Source organism: Heptranchias perlo, chromosome 17 (assembly GCF_035084215.1).
Source record: "Heptranchias perlo isolate sHepPer1 chromosome 17, sHepPer1.hap1, whole genome shotgun sequence".
In the NCBI taxonomy this organism is placed as follows: domain Eukaryota; kingdom Metazoa; phylum Chordata; class Chondrichthyes; order Hexanchiformes; family Hexanchidae; genus Heptranchias; species Heptranchias perlo.
In genome coordinates, this window is record NC_090341.1 from 11437805 (window position 1) to 11453433 (window position 15629).

Below are 15629 nucleotides of genomic sequence, written 5' to 3' on the forward strand. Positions count from 1 at the left end.
CATAAGGGTTAATTTAATGTATTCTGTTAAGGCAAGCAATTCTTATGTCTGGACACTCAAATCACTGCATCACAGAAGTTGTGTTCTGTAATGATTTCTAAAGGGTGCCTTGCTGTAACATGCTTTATGCATTCTGTTAAGTAATATGACGGCTTCCCGTGCACACTTTCTGTTCCAAAGGAATCTCATTTGTTGGGAGTATAGCTTTACTAGATTTGGAGCCCCATTTTCCTTTTGTTTCCTATCCCCTCCTCAAAAAAGACCTGTTCTGAATAAGTAGATTCAATTATGCAGTGTATTAACATGATCCTTTTTGGGATGCATTAAATAATTACATGTCTCCCAACTCATTATGGTCATTGCATTTAATTTGTGTGAAGTGCATTGAAAATGTACACCTTCCTTCTGTGCTATGTTTAAAGGAATGGGGACTTTCACTGTTAACATAGCCATGTGAAAGGATGGGGCGAATGACGTGCTGTACAAAGGCATTTTCTTTGGGGAAAAAAAATAAAAACTATTGATATTTTCCAATTCCTTTAAGTTTGCTTAAATTTTGACTAATTTTAGTCAGATAGAATCATGCAGCTTGAAGTTAGCTGTTGAAGGTATTTAGTAGTTGTAGAATTAGCCAAATATTATTTGGAGGAACTGCAAATGATTTTTATTGAAGCATTATTACTAACAATGCTGCACACTAAAACCAAATATTCAACTATAGCAATCAAGAACTACTATTACTAATACTGAAATAAGAACGAACAACTTCAAAACCGCAAAAGAATACCAAGGTGAAAACCAGTAAATCCACCAAAAAGAAATTTGGCGAACTGGAATCTTGCCAGCCAACCCACACCACCCTCAAATCACGGATACTGCATTTGATGACCCCCTCAAGAGAAATCATCTTTAATGCAATTAAATTGACCACTTGCTATCTTCCTCCAATTTACAGGAGGCTTCTCATCTTCTTCAGATACTGCAGTCCTTGCAGCCACCACTGAGCATTGATGGCAAAACTATTGGTGTTGATTTTGCAAAGAGTGCAAGGAAGTAAGTAACTGACCTCCTAAAGCTAAACTGATTTAGTTTTAAGACTGGCACTGATACCATTACATCATATAAACATAAATTTTGGGATGGGAAACCTGTTCCTGGACTTCTGCAAGTGTTGCTCTCGACCAGCTATCAGTTTGAGAACCTAGGAGATTGGGGAGGTAAGAAAATGGTTTGAAACCAACCTTAAGTTATCTATCCCTGAAATCTCATCCCTGTGCCACACACTGAAATGATAGACTGAAAACCTACATTGCAGCTGCATGCCTGAGTGCTGGAGGTGTGCAAGAGTAGCACTGGAATGATGGCACTGATCTTCCCTGCCTCCTTATGAGAAACTTTTGGCCTCTGCTTCATGGTTTCCAATGACTGAATATTTGTGATTGGAAAACTCACTGGGAAATTCTAGGTTCAATCTCGTGTCCTGCCACTTCATGTGCAGTGTATTGGAGCTGCATGTAACTCCTGTAGATATTTTGTGCTTGATTTTTAAAGAAATCTCATCTGTTAAAACGCAGGTTTGATTTGGGGGCAAGAATATGAGTTTGTCCTTCTATCTTTCCCCTCTTCCCTTTTCATGGGAAGTTTGCTCTGTGCTTGTTCGCTTCACCCAACAACTCAGCTGAAATCAGTTATTTGTGTGTGGAAAATTATAGGTCCTAGCATTCTGGTGTGTTCCATTGGAATGCTCAACACACTGCTCCACTGTGCCATTCAGAAGTAAAATTAAGTTCCATCTGCACGGTCACTTGGTCACACTGCCAGATTTAGCAGGATTGGACAGACTCCCAAAAATTCATGTAATTGTCAGATGTCTGCAGCGTTGCCCATGTTTAATCAGTTATGGGGCCTGAATTTGTTCATTACTCGCTTTGGGCAAAATCATCCATGACTACATAGCTTGATCGTTTTATTAATGTCCAACTTGCTTTCCTGTTCAGGGATCTCTTTCTTGGTGATGGAAATCGGATCAGTGCCATGACTGTTGCAAGTACAGCCATCGCTGCAGCTCAGTGGTCATCAAGCCAGGTAAAACCTTATGGCTAAAAGAATACATTTTGCAACGCAATTGTTTAAAGATTTTTGTCAGTTAAATTACCAAAAGTATGTTGGGAACCACAAACAGTATCACAAGAATTCAGTGATGTACTGTGAAATGGGAATATTACATGCCATTCGATGGTAAGTTACTAATTGCCATGTTGGTGGTGTGTGATAAAAGGCAGAACTCCTACAGCAGGTTGCACTACATAAAAACGTAAGTAGGAGCAGGAGTAGGCCATACGGCCCCTCGAACCTGCTCTGCCATTCAGTAAGATCATTGCTCATTTTCATCAACTCCACTTTCTCGCCCTATCCCCATAACCCTTGATTCCCTTAGGGTCCAAAAATCTATCGATCTCAGTCTTGAATATACTCAACGACTGAGCATCCACATCCCTCTGGGGTAGAGAATTCCAAAGATTCACAACCCTCTGAGAGAAGAAATTCTTCCTCATCTCAGTCTTAAATGGACAACTCCTTATCTTGAGACTATGACTCCTAGTTCTAGACTCTCCAGCCAGGGAAAACAGCCTCTCAGCATCTACCCTGTCAAGCTCTCTAAGAATTCCATACGTTTCAATGAGATCACCTCTCATCCTTCTTTTATTCCAGATAATATAGGTCTATACGACTCAATCTCTCTCTCCTCATAGGACAACCCTCTCATCCCACGAATCAATCTAGTGATCCTTCATTGCAGCCCCTCAAAGGATAGTATATCCTTCCTTAGGTAAGGAGACCAAAACCGTACAGAGTACTCTAGGTGTGGTCTCACCAGAGCCCTATATAATTGCAGCAAGATATCCTTACTCTTATACTCCAAACCCCCTACAATAAAGTCTAACATACCATTTGAATTAATTTCCTGTTTCAAGCCATTCACAAACATATGAAAAGAAAGACCCATCTGTAATCAGCCTATCCTCTCCATGGTACGCCCTAGTGCACAATCTTACCCAATCATTAGCAATGCTAAGTCCTGGGAGAGACACAAAAACAGAAACCTGTGGTCAGTTTCAGGAAAAACTCTGGTAAGTTTCTCCTCGACTCCCTGGGCAACCAAGCAAGTTCCACGAGACCATGGTTACCCATGAAGCATTACTACCTATCTCCCCACCTCAGATGTGATGACCCAATGTCCTTAAGAACATCACGCTGTGAACAAGACTGGAAAACAGTATTTCTGTCCATCAGGCCAGTCCCCAAGATCACAGACTTAACACCCTTCAGTAGCCCAGTCTTCCAAAAATGTATCCATCACGCCATTGAAATTTGTAACACACTCTGCCTGCTCCATCGCCTTTGGTAGACTATTCCACATTTTCACCACCCTCAGATGACGTTTCATCGTATCTGTGCATTCACCTTTTCTCATCTAAACTTGCATCTGTATTTCTATATACTAACTATTCTGGGATTCAGTTTATCTCTTTTAAAGAAAGACTTCCATTTATACAGTACTTTTCATGACCTCAGGATGTCCAAAGCACTTTACAGCCAGTGAAGTATTTTTGAAGTGTAGTCAGTGTTGTAATGTAGGAAACGCGGCAGCCAATTAAAATCACATGTCTCAATATCAACTCAAAGCCACCTTTTTCCAGTACAAGCATCCCTAGTAACCCTTGTTTTTCTCATGGCTTAGCACAACACCAGTGTGCAATCCCATTCATCAGCTTTGTTGCTCTCCTTTGTATTCCCTCCAAGGACAAAATGCTCAGCCCCCTTTCAAAGCTAGTGAGACAAAGGACAGCAGTCCGATATGGGGATCGCACGGGAAAGTGGAGTTGAGGTCGAAGATGCCATGATCTGATTGAATGATCGAGGGGCCATATGGCCTACTCTTGCTCCTATTATGTTCTTATAGCACAGTGGGCTAGCATTCTCATTTCATCCCAGGAGTGTGGTTTGAAATGCAGCTCATACCAACTGGATGAGTCTGTGTGAACTGTACCAAGTTAAATGAATGTCGACAGTCACAAACCAGTTTTAAATAGGCATAGGAGAATAGCACAATAGTGCCCACAATCTGCCAATATGACACGGGCTGGGATTCTCCACTTCTGCACTCAACAGCCTGTGATTTTCTCCAATTCGCTTTAACGGCCACAGCTCGATGTCTGTGACCAAGTACCTGCAAATAGAAACTATGAATTTTTTATTGCTTTTAGATTAACCAGTGTATCTAGAGCATATTAATGCTCTTCAGTCTTTCCACCCCACAAGAAAGGGAAATGGGAGAGTAAATCATGTCAAGTTATTTTTGCACATCCTAATGGTTTGATTTGGAGCATCATAATACATCCAAAGTACATTCTTACATGCCAGATTGTCTGGTATATACAGTCACTAGTCTGGTGCTCCATTGTTCAGTGGCTTACGTTCTAAAGCTCACAGATTGGCTCTTGATGAATTTTGTGTATGTAAAGTCTCTTATTGAGACATCCTAAATGTACTTAGAGCTATACTGTCAAGAGTACTGAGTGACAGAACATGCTTTTTGAAATGACTGCCCAGACCTTATGTTACAACACAAATCCATAGGTAGGGAGCACCAATAATTATACTGCTCTTTGGTATGGTATGGTATGTTTTGATTTACTTTTCCAAAGTTGAGCAAATAAGTGCACATTTTTGTAATATGGCTGCAAATATGAATTTGTATTTTTAGGTGATTTTTGCTCTATTTGAAAATATTTTCTACTTTTGACTTGTCCCATTTTATGACATTTCTTAAAGGCTCAGCAGGGTTCAGATCCAATGAACCTCGATTACAATTACCTCCCACCGTCTGGACAGGATAGCTACGGTCAGCCTTATTCACAGGTTGGTAGTGGATCCATGGGCAATAAGTACAAGCTAAAATAAAACTTTATACCCACCATGGGAGCAAGGGAAAGAGGGATATCAGTTACTCCTGAATAGTCTACGGATCTAAACTCTCCATGCACTGTAAAGACTCAAATGGCACAGAGGAACATAAAACCACTTAGTGCATGCTGCATAAGTGTGATTGTTTAAAAGTGAGTGTACCTCATTAAGCACACATTCCAGAACAGAGTTGAGGTATCCGTTGACCACTAATACTTAACAGTTGAGATCAAATCCCTCTTTAGGTTAGTGATTTTGCATTCTTATCTCTGTGGGAATGAAATACTTCAAATTTTATTTTAAATTTGGAGAATCGCTCCCCTCTGTTTAAGTTGCCTACAGAATAAAAGCTTGTTTTCAAATGCTTTTAATGTAATATCAAATAATTATCCATTTATTCCTACTTTTAAGTCATTCGAGGTCAGATTAGCTGTTACATGAATTTTCAATAGCCGCCCCTGATGAATCAGTAAAGTTATAGGTATTGAAGCTGGGATTTGGAATGAATGATGCAATATTTATGATGGCCCCCAAAAATCTTTTTCTCATCCTCTGATTAAAAACAAAATCAAGCAAATCCTAATGGCTGTAGACTTGCTGGATAACTTGAGAGTTGTAAGATTCTGATCTGGGTTTTCTCTTCCAGTCACTTGTCACTTGCTTAGCATTTCAGGGTCCTACCCCTTCCAGTTTTCTTTCTTATCTGAGTAAGGCTGTGGAGGGAGGGATTGAGTGGAGAAATGCCACGTCAGAGGGATGAATGAAAAGTTGCCTCCAAGGGCCACTCAAACGCACTGAAGTAGTTAGTTGCAGAGAGCATTAGTAGACTTTGGAGCAGGTTGTCTGCATATCCTATTGGCAATATTATTGTACATGGAGCCTGGAAAATGGGGAGAGATAACTAAATTGAGTTAGTAATTATTTATATAAATGTTAAATACTGATGTGGGAACATCACTAGAATGGTGGTCAAACATTGTTGAGTAACAGTCATAGCTTTTTCTTTGGAGTTGATTTTTTTTAAAAATAGAAATTTGTTCTTGTGTATTCAGGTGCACGAGCAATCTTACCATTATCAAAGCTTTCCCGAACTTGATGAAATGTTCCCATCCTACAAGAATTAAAATGTTTCCTGTGTCATTGTGTTTGCCTATTCCCAGGTTCTTAAAGCAGCCAGCCCTGCTCCAATTGGCTGCTATGAGTGCATACAATCTGTCCTGGTGATACTAATTTTTTTCTTCCCCTTCTTGTGGTGAAGTGATTAGCCTGTCCACAATTCCTTTTTCATAATGACGTGGCTAAGATAGGAATTCCTTGCTTGGGGAACTATGGCCCTATGTCCTACCATTCCATTAGAAAATGATATGGAACACCAGCATGCTGTAGCACTACATCATCCAATAAGCATATTTCTAAACATGCACAAAATAGTAAAAGTTTCTAAATCTAGTTTGTTTTCTGCTGAAGGAATGATTACAAGCAGTGATATTTGCTATACAATTTATTTTTGTATAGTTCTACAATAATAGTTGTATTTATGTGCTCCATGGTTTGTATCCAGACTGCAATATTTCCTGTTTCAATGTTCATGAATTCAACATAATTTGCAAAACAGCTTGTTATGCTGGCACTGTTGGAGGTACTCTTGAGCTGGGGCCGTGTCAGGCGTGAGCTCTGTGCAGCAAGTGATGTGCTATTCCTCACCTAGGAATTTGTTTTTAATTTATATGTATCTTTTGGCGATTTCTTTGTTCAAAGTGAGGGATATCTGGTGGGGGATTTTCCACTTTGGGTACTTTTTGTTATTAACCTGCCCTGCTAGATCACACTTAGTACGGGCCAGCTGCAGAGTTTGTCAGATTTCTAACTTGCTGCGAGTTTCTAGGTTATTTTGTTATATGGCCCACACCCATTTGAAGGAGGATTATACTGCCCAGGCTCATTTCACTTACCCTTACAGCCAACAGGGAGGATGTTTTCATCCCACCCTGGGCTATGATGAGCCCTGATTTTAGCAATGAAAGAATGGTGTGCCAACCCGCTACAGTGCTCAGTGTACTCTATTTAAAAATGCATAATATGCAAAATGCTCCTCCTCGCAGCATGATAGTTATAACTCAGTTTCAGTGAGCCCAGATGCATAAAAATGACAGCTTTTACTACGAAAATAATGTGCATGGACATGCTGTTGCCCACACGGTCAACATTGCCTGTTCCCCAGTGTTGATGAAAATTAAAATGAGAGTATCAGACCAGTATGATAAATTGAATAGTCCAAGGGATTCTGATGTCTTGAACAGCAAAAGCAAATCTTGAATGGTTTATGAAGGTCCTCTTGAGTCCTGGGACACCTTGTTATCTTAACTCGCTACGCGTTTATGTTCTTTATAATGCATACAAGCGGACATATGTATTTTCAAAAATTCTGTCAACGGTTAAAAGCAGTACAGAAAGAGTTTTTGCTGACAGTGGGGATGGATGGTGGAGGGGTTGTAGTGAAAACCAGGCACTTCCTTGCAAAAATAAAAGAAAGGAAAATTAAAGGAAGAGTTGCATCAGGGCTATTCTTGTGGGCTTTATTGCCAGTTATAGAGCAACACTGACAAAAACCTGGGAACAGGTTGTTGTCCTGTCTTCTCATCCAAGGAATGGTAGCTGGCAAAGGTATCCCTGAAAAGGAGAAGGGAAACAAAAAAAAAATCCAAAATCCCACCTGTACCACAGCAGTTTGAGTTTTATTTCACTGGGAAACGCAGTACAGTGCCTTGTATGTATTTTATATACGGATATTCTAAAGTGCAGTCTTAATTAGAGTTCTTCTATGTGCACCACACTAACTATGAAATGTGTGCAATCGGCACAGTACTCGCAGGATTACCAGTACTTTCAACAAGGCTCTGTGGACCCCAGTCAACAACCACCTGTCACATACCAGGCAGCAGCTACTCTCACAGGTAGGGTGTCAGCGTTCTCTTTCAGAATGAAAGACTGAATTGAGAGGTTGGTGCAATGTTATTCCTTTACTAAACCATTAAAGCAGGTTTAGCCGAAGAAGAAATTACACAAGTGTTGGTAATTTTGAGTTCGGAGACATGCATAATTAAGTCAGGTTTTTTGTAAACTGCAGATTAAAAATAGCCAACTTGTCAGTCTCTGTTCACCTACAGCAATTCAATTTTATCCAAATATCACAACACAAACCTGTTTAACAAAATTTACTTTAGGTCACCACATCAGTATGTTTGGTAGTGGAGCAGTGAATGCATTCCAGTACTATTATATACTCACTGCACTGTTCAGTTTGTGTTTAGATGTACTAGAAACTGCCTTCAACACGCATGCATAGGTAGTTTATTTTCTGGTATGTTGCTGATTGCAGCTTTGTCGCTCTGACTTCAGGAAACATAATGATAGATGTGTGTAATTGTTGTACTGTGTCCACTTGTAATGTAGAAAAACACCCAGCAGAACAGTTAGTTTGTACTTTCAAACTTGGTGTGTCTGGAGAGAACATTTGGTCAGTGTAACATTAGATGACGTGTTGTATTCAGCGTACAAAAAGCTTATTTAACACAACATTAAAGTCTAGTAGTTCAAGTATCCCATAGCATATATAATTGTAGTGCCACTGGATTAGTTGTTCAGTAACCTTAATGTTGAACCATGCTTTTAAAATAGACTGATACCTCTAAGTCAATTTTAGGATTAAATTGATTGTATTAAATGTTTGCAGAGGTTGTGTACAAAGAACAGGCAGTGGTTTGGTCATTCAGTTTCAAAAGTTGAGTGCACTGGAATAATGTATGTTGCAAACTGTTTTGAGCCATTAAAATTCTGTGTAGTTGGAAATGTTTGGAATCTCTCATTTAAGTTAACAGGTTAGATGTACTAGATTTGAATGTAGTGCAAGTTGATTGGGAAGTGCTTTCATATCTCAGAATTCTATGCTTAGGTTGTGTAATTGAAGTTGACTGCAGAAATATGTGAAAATTGACTTAGGTTTGACATTCTAATTGTTTCCCTTTTGAGGACCAGTGTTGCTATCCCAAAAGTTCAGAAAGAAAAACTGCATTAAGATTCAATGGCAGTAACTTCTGCACAGTGGCTCTAAAATCTTCAATAATTTTAGGCATTAGTGTGTAATTTATTCTGTAGCTGAATCCTAATTGAAGCAATGTTCCAGGCTGGATGTTGTGTTCACTATATATGTTTAGTTAGGGACAGTAGCGAGTTTGCCATGTGTACTTTCCCTTGTGCTGCATAGCATCTTCGGATGTCTGTTTGACAACTATTGGGGGAGATTATGGGAGAAGTCTACATCTTGACCTGTGCTTGCTTTCCATTTCTAAAAGAAGCACAGAGATGAGCAACAGGTGGAATATTGAATGGGATACAGAATGCAACTTATAAAACAGCTAACTGCATACGTAATCATAATGGTCTGCTTTAAGTATCAAAAATATGCTGCTTTGAATTCAGCAATCTCAAGTATTTTATGTGGAGCTGATGTTTTCATCTGTTTTAATCTGCATTATACAATGTAATAAGTTGGTTCAGTGTTAATGTGTATGGCTTTTTAAAACAAATTACATGTGTTTTTTGTGCAGGTCCTGCTGTTAGCACTTCTGCAAACACACCTGTATCGCAGGTTCCTGTATATTCAAGCCACGCACAAAGCTACCAGCAAAGTGCTCAGGTAAGATCATTTTAGCTGGGAACTGAATTTTTTTCTTCAGAAGTTTCTTTGTCCTTGCCTCTGCTGTCCCATCTTCAGATCTAACAATATGCATCAGCATGATGTTAAGAACTTAAAGGAGGCTAGACTTTTAAAAGGCACTTTTACATCTCGTGATTCTCTAGTTTGGGTAATGGGAAAGCCATGTCCAAGCATTGCTCCTAGTGTTTACATTACAAAAACTGACTCCCTTATCCTGATTGTAAGATTTCAGAGGTAAGGGTCAGTGATTCTGCTGTTATAAGGGGAGCAGTACACAGACATGGCTCTCCTGTGACCCATACTACAGAAGCATTTAATGTAAGCGTGCCTCAAGAAAATACTGTTGTTTCTCCTCTCCTTCCCCTTTCCAAAAAATAAGGATTGTTGAAATGGAGAAGAAGCTGTATGTCTTTTCAAACCACAGACTTTTTACATCTCTGCAGCCTTTTTACATGAGACATTTTGTGCGTTGCCTAGTTGTTCATGAATCAGTGATTCCCTATCCATTTATTGGATCTCTGCAACGGAAACTGAGACTATTGTTTTTTTGTGCTGTGAGACAGAGAAATTGTTTTTGAAAAGCAATTTTACTCTTATTGGGCTACCTGTCCAATGTCGAATACAGGATTGAAGGAGTGGGTTGGAACTGGTCCCAGGTGCCTCCCCACATTTCTGGATCCCCAATGCCCTGAGAAATCCCTTTCAATTGTGCATTATTAAGTATTGAAATGTTTTGTGAATATATTTTAATCTTTTTAACTGGGTGCCTATTAAAGGAATATTTGAAATGTGAAGATTATGAAAGTGTGAAAGTTCTGGAGCAATTGTTGTGGATTTGTTTTGTACCCAGCAGGTAGATGTTGCACATCCATCAACACCAGTCGGTCAACAGGCTGTAGGTCCAGGTGCTGTTTCTTCAGACTCCAAATTCCGTAAGTAAAGGATTTAAAGTACTTTATTTTTAAATAGTGTCCACACACAGCTTCCAATTCTGCATGTGCTTTTGGATATTGTCACTTGGTTGACACTTTAAAGCCCTGTAAGTTGAGTTACTTATACGTCTCTGTTCATAGAAGTCTCGTGGATTTCTTCCCTAAAATTATTTATGCTTGTTTTACAGCTGTACCTGATGTTTCCAGTTACCAGTATGATGATTCATCTGGATTTTACTATGATCCACAAACTGGACTTTACTATGATCCTAACTCGCAGGTAAAAGCGCTCTTTATTGAAACTGTTAATTATGTTAATACATCCAAATAATAAGAAAAAAACTTGCATTTATGCAATGCTTTTCAATCCTCGGGTTATCCCAAAGGTCTTCACAAAATGTACTTTGAAGTGTAGTCACTGCAGTAATATAAGCAAATGCAGCAGCCAATTTGTACACAAGGTCCCACAAATTTCAGTGAGATAAATGACTAATTTGTTTGTGATGTTTGTTGAGGAATAATTGTTGGCCAGGACACTGGGAGAACTCCACTGCTCCTCTTTGAATAGTGCCATGGGATCTTTTACGTCCGCCTGGTTTAACATCTCACCCAAAAGACAGCACCTCCAACAATGCAACACTCCCTCAGTACTGCACTGAGGTGGCAGCCTAAATTACTTGCTTAAGTCTCTGGTGTGGGGCTTAGAGCCATGGCTGACCCTTCAAAATATAATATACATGTTTTGTGTGACGATGCGGTTAAAACTTTATGGTGGTGCACCGGCATCTTTTCAATAGCCTACTGCTTATAATTCCTTCTATAATAGAGAAGCATATAAAAGGTCCTTTTTACAATCACTGATTTATTGAATGTAGGTTATGATGGAGGGACCCAGAAACAGAAAACTATATAGAGCACAGTATAATGTTTTTCAATCTTCCCATAATTTTATTTCTTGATTGTTCCTCTTAAAAAAAAAATCACCTTCCCTTTCTTGAGTCTCATGTTACAAACTCTCTGATTCTAAATGAGAAGTTTCTGCCATTGCTGCTTCAAAAGCAATCACTAGAAGGTGTTTGAGAGCAGCACAAGATGCTGATATATCATGGATTTATGCTAAGTATCTTTTGCTTTGTTTCAGTACTACTACAATGGACAAACTCAGCAATATTTGTACTGGGACGGAGAGAAGCAAAAGTACCTGCCTGCATCAGAATATACAGCACAGCAGAATGCTGCTGCTGGTGCAGCTAATAAAGATGGTAAAGAGAAGAAAGAGAAACCAAAGAGCAAAACTGCACAGCAGGTTAAAAAAAAAATTACATATAGCAAATATCCATAATGTACAGAGCACTATTAAAATCTTTTCGGATCTGCCTTTAGATATTCTCTCAGTAGCATCGCTAGTCTCCCGTAAGTGGACCCACGTTGCCTCCAATTGGGAGTTTTCTTTTGATACCCAGTATCTAAATGTGCGATCGCATAACACCTTGTTACACGAACAGGATATTCTGTTCCTCGCACATGCACCTCTCCAATCTTCAGAATGGGGAACTAGAACCATAGAAAAGATCCAGCACAGAAGGGGCCGTTCAGCCCATCCTGTCCGCGCCGGCTCGAAGAACAACCAGGTGCCCATTCTAATCCCACCTTCCAGCACCTGGTCTGTAGCCCTGCAGCTTACAGCACTTTAGGTGCAGGTCCAGGTACTTTTAAAAAGAGTTGAGGGTCCCTGCCTCTACCACCAATTCGGGCAGCGAATTCCATACACCCACCACCCTCTGGGTAAAAAAAGTTTTGCCTCGTGCCCTCTAATCCTTCTGCCAATTAGCTTAAATCTATATCCTCTAGTTCTTGAACTCTCCGCTAGGGGAAACAGGTACTTCCTGTCTACTCTATCTGGGCCCCTCATAATTTTGTACACCTCAATCAAGTCTCCCCTCAGCCTTCTCTGCTCCAAGGAAAACAACCCCAGCCTATCCAATCTCTCCTCGTAGCTGCAATTTTCAAGCCCTGGCAACATTCTTGTAAATCTTCTCTGCGCTCTCTCCAGAGCAGTTGTGTCCTTCCTGTAAATGTGGTGACCAGAACTGCGCACAATACTCCAGCTGTTGCCTTACCAGCGTTTTGTACAGTTCCATCATTACTTCCCTGCTTTTGTATTCTATACCTCGGCTAATAACGGAAATCATTCTGTATGCCTTCTTCACAACCTTGTCTACCTGTACTGCCACCTTCAGGGACCTGTGCACATGCACTCCAAGGTCTCTCACTTCCTCTACCCCTCAATATATTCCCGTTTACTGCGTATTCCCTTTTACTGTTTTCCCTCCTTAAGTGCATTACCTCACAGTTCTCTGGGTTGAACTCCATTTGCCACTCTTCCGCCCACTCTACCAACCCATTGATATCTTCTTGGAGTCTACAGCTGTCCTCTCCACTATCAACGACACGGCCAATTTTTGTGTCATCTGCAAATTTGCCAATCGTGCCCCCTACATTCAAGTCCAATTCATTAATATATACCACAAACAGCAAGGGACCCAACACCTGTGGCACACCACTGGAAACGGATTTCCATTCGCAAAGACATCCATCAACTTTTACCCTTTGTTTCCTGTTACTGAGCCAATTTTGGATCCAGTTCGCCACATTTCCCTGTATCCCATGGGCTTTTACCTTTCTGACCAGTCTGCCATGTGGGACCTTGTCACATGCCTTACTAAAATCCATGTAGACAACATCCACTGCACTATCCTCATCAATCCTCCTAGTCACTTCCTCAAAGAATTCAATCAGATTTGTAAGGCATGACCTTCCCTGAACAAATCCATGCTGACTATCCCTGATTAAACCATGCCTTTCCAAGTGACAGTTTATCCTATTGATTCTAATAGTTTGCCCACCACCGAGGTAAGACTGACCGGCCTATAATTGTTTGGCCTTTCCCTCAGACTTTTTTTTTAAACAATGGTACTACGTTTGTAGTCTTCCAGTCCTCCGGTACCTCCCCTGTATCTAGTGAGGATTGGAAAATGATCCTCAGAGCATCTGCTATTTCCTCCCTGACTTCCTTCAATAGCCTAGGAAACAATCCATCCGGCCCTGGTGACTTATCAACTTTCAAGGATTCCAATACCTCTAGTACTTGCTCTCTCATTATGTTTACCTTATCCAGTATTTCACACCTCTCCTCTTTAACTACAACATCCAGATCATCTCTTTCCTTTGTGAATACGCATATTCATTTAAAACCCTACCCACATCCTCTGCTTCTACACACAAGTTACCCTTATCATCCCTGTTAGGTCCCACCTTTTCCTTAGCTATCCTCTTGTTCTTAATGTACTGATAAAACATCTTTGGTTTTTTTTTAATCTTACTAGCTAATATTTTTTCATGCCCTCTCTTTGCTTTCCTTATTTCCTCTTTTACATCATCCCTGTACTGACTATACTGAATAACACTTAATATAAGCTATTTTATTTTAGTCATTAAGAGAATGTACAGTTACTCTTCAACTTAACCTCTACCCCTTCTCGTAAATAAGAAGAAAAAAAACATGTCACCCTGTCCAGGTCAACAGGATAAATACACTTGCTTTTGGTCAGTGCTGGTTTCAAATCAGACCAAGGCTTGTTCAGCAATGTTTTTGAGATAAACTGCCTAGGGTTTCCTTGTCCCTCTCTCAGCAGACTTAGCCAACTGTCTTCAAACACGTGGATCTTGGTTCCTTTATTCTGTATTCACAGCAAGTGGGAGGGAGCTCACCTTCCAACTCCTCCCTAGTCGAGGAGTTGGTCGCTGAGGGTCCAATTAAACTGACTACTGCCCTACCAAGATTGGGTTCTTATCAGAGAGCCTATGCTGTGTATGCAAGAACAGCACCATCTCATGGGAATGACCTACTGGAAATCTGAAATGAGATAACAAAATGACCTGTTGTCCCATGTCATTATGGAGAACCGTTTCAATGGCCAGCTCATTAACGTACTGATTCCCTCTGTCCCAGCGGCTTCAACGTTTCCTTGTGTTTACAAACAACTGGGGGTGGGGAAGGCTGTATCTTTGTGAATAAGATTAAAGTTCCCCAACATGAGTTCATATCCGAAACATGTACCTTAAAACAAAAATCCCACCGAGGTCTCAATTAGCCAATGAACTTTAATTGTGATAAGCACCAGCTTTGGATCTTTTGGTCTTTTCTCTCTCAAATTGACAAGAACAAGCTCACTTAACCTCCACTTTGTGGTGCAGGTGAGTGTACCAAGTTGACACACCTTTCAATATTTTCCTTTTACTTCCCCATTGCCGTTCGCTGAAATCGAGAGTTTCTGTCAGGTCCTATCAGCCTATTGTTCTGCACTCTAATGGATCAGTTAACTGCACAGCTGGGATCACAAGGCTAATCCTTTTGCCTATTGCCTTCCCATTTGTGCATATTTCAGTTCAATATGTTGCTGCCGAAAAGAGACAGTAATTTAATAATGCATTTTTAGATTGCCAAAGACATGGAACGGTGGGCTAAGAGTTTGAACAAGCAGAAAGAAAATTTCAAAACCAGCTTCCAGCCCCTTGGGGCGCTTAGAGAGGATGAGCGGAAGGAGTCTGCAGCGGCAGATGCTGGCTTTGCCTTGTTTGAGAAAAAGGTGTGAATTTTACTTGTCTTTTAAAGTGTGTGCTTATTGTTCAGTAGAACTTGCACAGAAGTATATGTCACTTGCTGCAAATGGTTTTCTTTTTGTCTCATTTACAGCAGGGTACTTCAGAGAGGTCACCAATAACAGTAGATGCCCTGAAGAGGTCGGCTGCTCCTGATGAAGAGGACAACATGTTAAAGGTTAGACTGCGTAAACTTCTTGTTTTAGTGTTGTGTGAATGGCTGGGAGTGGCACATTGCTGTTGCAGCCTCTGTTATTGAACACTTGTTTTCATGTTAAACTTGAGGTACAGCCTGCATTGGGAATTAGTTGAGTCTGATTATTGTGAGGATATGAAAAAGTTCTGTTCAA

General features: G+C 40.3%; 1 protein-coding gene across 4 annotated transcripts in view; it reads left to right on the forward strand.

The window, feature by feature from the left end:
• LOC137334052 (RNA-binding protein 5-like) overlaps positions 1–15629 on the forward strand; it is a 48170-nt gene that overhangs the window by 27689 nt on the left and 4852 nt on the right. For 2 of the 4 annotated variants that reach the window (XM_067998489.1, XM_067998492.1), the window contains 10 exons: positions 956–1053; positions 1998–2085; positions 4837–4923; positions 7832–7922; positions 9576–9664; positions 10536–10617; positions 10806–10897; positions 11759–11923; positions 15117–15266; positions 15374–15457. In XM_067998489.1, coding sequence (XP_067854590.1) covers positions 956–1053; positions 1998–2085; positions 4837–4923; positions 7832–7922; positions 9576–9664; positions 10536–10617; positions 10806–10897; positions 11759–11923; positions 15117–15266; positions 15374–15457 — 1026 coding nt within the window. The remainder of the gene's footprint in view (positions 1–955; positions 1054–1997; positions 2086–4836; positions 4924–7831; positions 7923–9575; positions 9665–10535; positions 10618–10805; positions 10898–11758; positions 11924–15116; positions 15267–15373; positions 15458–15629) is intronic. The other 2 variants (XM_067998491.1, XM_067998490.1) reach the window with 2 other exon arrangements.